At 49.1% G+C, this 3,881-nt stretch overlaps 1 protein-coding gene across 2 annotated transcripts; it reads left to right on the forward strand.

Moving 5' to 3' along the window:
• Positions 1 to 418: 418 nt before the first annotated feature.
• LOC125524651 lies at positions 419 to 3,117 on the forward strand. Of its 2 annotated transcripts, XM_048689682.1 has the most exons (4): positions 421 to 1,806; positions 1,950 to 2,009; positions 2,387 to 2,514; positions 2,665 to 3,117. In XM_048689682.1, exons 1-3 carry the CDS (start codon positions 748 to 750, stop codon positions 2,393 to 2,395), a joined length of 1,128 nt encoding a protein of 375 aa, XP_048545639.1. In that variant the 5' UTR covers positions 421 to 747; the 3' UTR covers positions 2,396 to 2,514; positions 2,665 to 3,117. The 2 variants fall into 2 exon arrangements, with proteins under 2 accessions (XP_048545638.1, XP_048545639.1); XM_048689681.1 differs by having other exon boundaries at positions 419 to 1,806; positions 1,950 to 2,514.
• Positions 3,118 to 3,881: the final 764 nt, after the last annotated feature.

Below are 3,881 nucleotides of genomic sequence, written 5' to 3' on the forward strand. Positions count from 1 at the left end.
GAAGCATTATATAAACGCCGCGCGGTATAAAAACTATTTTTAGCGTCTGCGGACCCGGTTTGGAATCTACAGCAGCCGTACAAAAAGCGCGCGCTATAACTAATGCAACGCGCGCATCAAAAAGGCATCGCGCGCAGCATATTTAGTGCGCCCAGTCGCGTGCGCTATAAACTCTGGGCTGCTGCAGATGGGACCGCTTGATGGGACCGTTGGACTCGCACGCGCAGCATATTTTACAGCGCTCGTTGGAGCAAACGTCTTCTAGCGCCCTAAAAAAATCTACTTGCGCGTTGTAAACCTATTTTTTGGGCGCCGCGCATTGGGCGGCTGTTGGAGATGCTCTGAAAAAGCTTTTCATGATGCTCACCTGCGTCCTTGCATGCACTGTTGTCCTTCATTCTCCGGTTGCAGAGCACGCCACAGTTGCTTTACCGGCTGTCGATGAAGTGCTGTTCACGCTGGCCACCACCGTCCATGTCCATCAGCTACTAGCTAGCAGACCTGTCTGTCCAGTTCCCACGCTTCAGACCCCCGTCTTTATATAAGGTCGTCTTGACCTGTCGCCGTGGATCATCAAGTCGTCGAGCAGGGGGAGCCGCCGTAGTGAATATACACACGTGAACCCAACCCATTTCCCACTGCCGATGCCGATAGAAATGCAGTCCAGCTCCTGCCCAAGCAAGCAAGCACCAAACCAAAGCAGCGCGCCGGAGGGGAGTCGGGGAGGAGCAGGGGGGAGTCAGGTCCATGGACCTGCCAGCGAAACGGGGCTGGCTTCCGCCGCTCAGATCGACGGGTCCCGCGCTGGAGGCAGGGGGCGGAGCGGTGGAGGAGCCGGGGCCTCGGAGCAGGAGGCCGACCCTCGGGGCTCTGCTTCAAGCCAGGGTTTCAATCGACCTCGGAATCCACAAGCTCGACATCGATGGAGATGAGGACAGAATCAGCGCGCTCCCCGACGACGTCCTCCTAGAAATCCTAGAGCGCCTCGACGACATGCGCGAGGCGGTCCGCGCCGGCGCACTCTCCACGCGGTGGCGGCACCTCCCCCACCGGCTCTCGCACCTGGTCCTCGACATCATGCACTTCGGCTTAGGCACTTCGACTTCGAGGGCCGACCTCGGGGGAAGTTCTTCGGCGGTCGAGGCCATGCAGGCGTACACACGCGCGCTGTACAGGTCACTGTCTCCGTGTCCTCCTCCGGCTGGCTGCAAGCGCGCTATCAAGACCCTCATCCTACGTTTCTTACCTGTGACGGACCTGACCTCCATAGGCCACGCCGTGGAGGACGTTGTCAGCCACGGTGAGACTGAGTTTCTTGGATTTTACATCTACTCGCCAGACCGTTATGGTCGGGAGGGGATCATGTCCTTCTCCACCACCTGCCCAGTTGCCTTTCGGTGGCTCACCAAGCTTACGTTCCTTAACCTTTCGTTGGTCAATTCTGACATCAACAAGCTCATTACTGATTGCGGTAGGCTCAGAATCCTCACCCTGCTTTCCTGCCATTTTCCGGGCTTTGAGCTCAAGATCGACGCGCCATTCTCCGGGCTCCACGAGCTCTACTGCGTAAACTTCTATTGGGCATCGGTCGAGTTGATCGATGTACCCAAACTTACAGAAGTGTGGTACCAAGAATCTGAGGGCCACGGAATCCCTCTGGTGCGGTTCGGCCACGTTCTGCAGCTTCGCCATGTGTCCCTCCTTTGTCGTGCCACAGACTCTGGTAGGCGATTGGCACTGAGCGAGTATCTACCAGGGACGGCCAGGAATTTTTCTGAGTTGCATCTCCATTTTGCCTGCCAAATGGTGAGTTAATTTCGATGTGCCACATGAGTTTTTGTCCGCGTCTAAATATTGTATGTTTTTCTTCTTCTCCAACAATTTCATCTTTCGACCCGCAAAAAAAAAACAATTTCATCTTTCTATTTGTGTTCCTCTTCTTATTGCAGATCTGGATTCATATGGAACATCCGAAACAGCTCACTGCTACATTCAGAAACCTGACCAATGTGCGAAAAATGGCTGCAGAGGCCGAGCTCCACTGAACTCTATATACATTTCTCAGCCAAAATACCTTTTCCATAACTCAAAAAAATCTGAAAAAATGTTTTCATGTAGACATATACTTAAAGTATACGTGTACAAATTTTCATAAACATATGTATTCATATGTGATGTATACAAAAAAGACAAATACACAGATTGAAATAGGCTTTTTCTTTGTTGTATTTGTGTCAGATTTTTGTCTTTTTTGTGTAGCATGCAAATGATCAAATTAGTTACTGAAAATTTATACATACTTAAAGAATATGCATATGTATTTGTACAAAAAAATTGGCATTTTTTGAAACTTTTAAATATATTTTGATTTTTTTTGGTAAAACAGGCTTCCTGAAGCCCGGTCTCTGCGACGCCTCACTCACCAATGTGGAACTTTTTGGTATCTTTCCGGAGTATGATCTGAGCTGGACCATTTTTTTCCTTGAAGCTGCACCTGCACTGCAAAATTTCAGAGTACGTCTAATACTTAATCTTCTCTAATTTAAAATTTAAATGGCAAATATGCTTTAACTGCATCGTTCTTGTTCCTATGTTTTCCTGCACGGGCTGATTGCGAGTTTAAGTGTAACATGTATTGTTTATTTTCTATTTCCATGCATGAAGTTGTCTCGAGAACGGCATTTGTGTACCGACTGTGCCATGAAGACCAATGTAGTGTGGGAGCCATCCAAGATTTTAAGCACCTGAATTTGAAGTTGCTCCGGATGTCCGGGTTTGAGAACGAAGACAAGGTGACAAACTACATAAGGCTAGTCATGGAGCAAACTGTGGAGTTGAAGAGAATCGAGCTGCATGATGAAGACCCATGCAAGAAATGCGATGCCATTGACCCGAGGTCGAGGAGACCCCTGGTAGATGAAGCTCGTAGGCGTCGGATTAAGGAGAAACTTGCACATGAGTCATCCTCATCCGTGGAGATAATAATACTCCCTCCGTCCCAAAATAAGTGTCTCAACCATGATACAACTTTGTACGAGACACTTATTTTGGGACAGAGGAGAGGAAGTAGTTGATGGATCTGGTCAAGGAATGCAGCTACCGGAGTGAAAAACTAAAGATTGTGTATGACTACTAGGTACTGATAGCCTGACAATGTGTGATTGCTGTGGACCTCAGAGTGTAGCTAAATTATGTGTGCTGCAGTTTGGATGCATGCTTTTCTTTTCACTACTTGCCTAGTGTATTTTGATTTGTTCACCTGCTTCGGCACATAGTAGCCGGAAACGGGTAACGGTGGGTCGTCCCTCGATCCGGATTCACCGACCCGGAATCAGATTCGGGAACGAGGGTCGATTCGGTAAGATTCGATGCGGATTCGGCGTTTCCGCAGCTGGATCGTCGATTCAGGTTCGGCGACTCGACAGCCTTGGTTCTTGAATCGATCGAGTAAGCAAAAGATCAGCCATATCAATCACGAACTCCTCGTTTTACTCTCTGTCCCGTTCTTTTCCACTCCCCTAAATAACTCCTCGTTCTGCTCTCCAATTACTCCAAGGCTGCTAATAAATTTTCCATTGAGAAGGAGATGATGTATTTTAGTCTTCATGAATCAATGATGCAGCCAGTTGCTCCCAGCCCAGCCAGTTCCCTGTATAAGTACTCCCTCGGTCCCTCCCAGCCAGTTGCTCCCCGCCGTAAAGATTCACGTTCCTCGTTCCATGGACCGTACCGGATTCATCGTACCGGAATTGATTGGATCACGTTTCCACTTTAGAAAAATCGTTCTAGAGATGTATACCTTTACTGTACCCTATTTTTTCCAGCCCCCGACTCTCGTCCCCCGTTCCCGCTCCTCGTTCCCACCGTACCGGAAACATGAC

This window comes from Triticum urartu, chromosome 7 (assembly GCF_003073215.2).
Source record: "Triticum urartu cultivar G1812 chromosome 7, Tu2.1, whole genome shotgun sequence".
Taxonomy (NCBI): domain Eukaryota; kingdom Viridiplantae; phylum Streptophyta; class Magnoliopsida; order Poales; family Poaceae; genus Triticum; species Triticum urartu.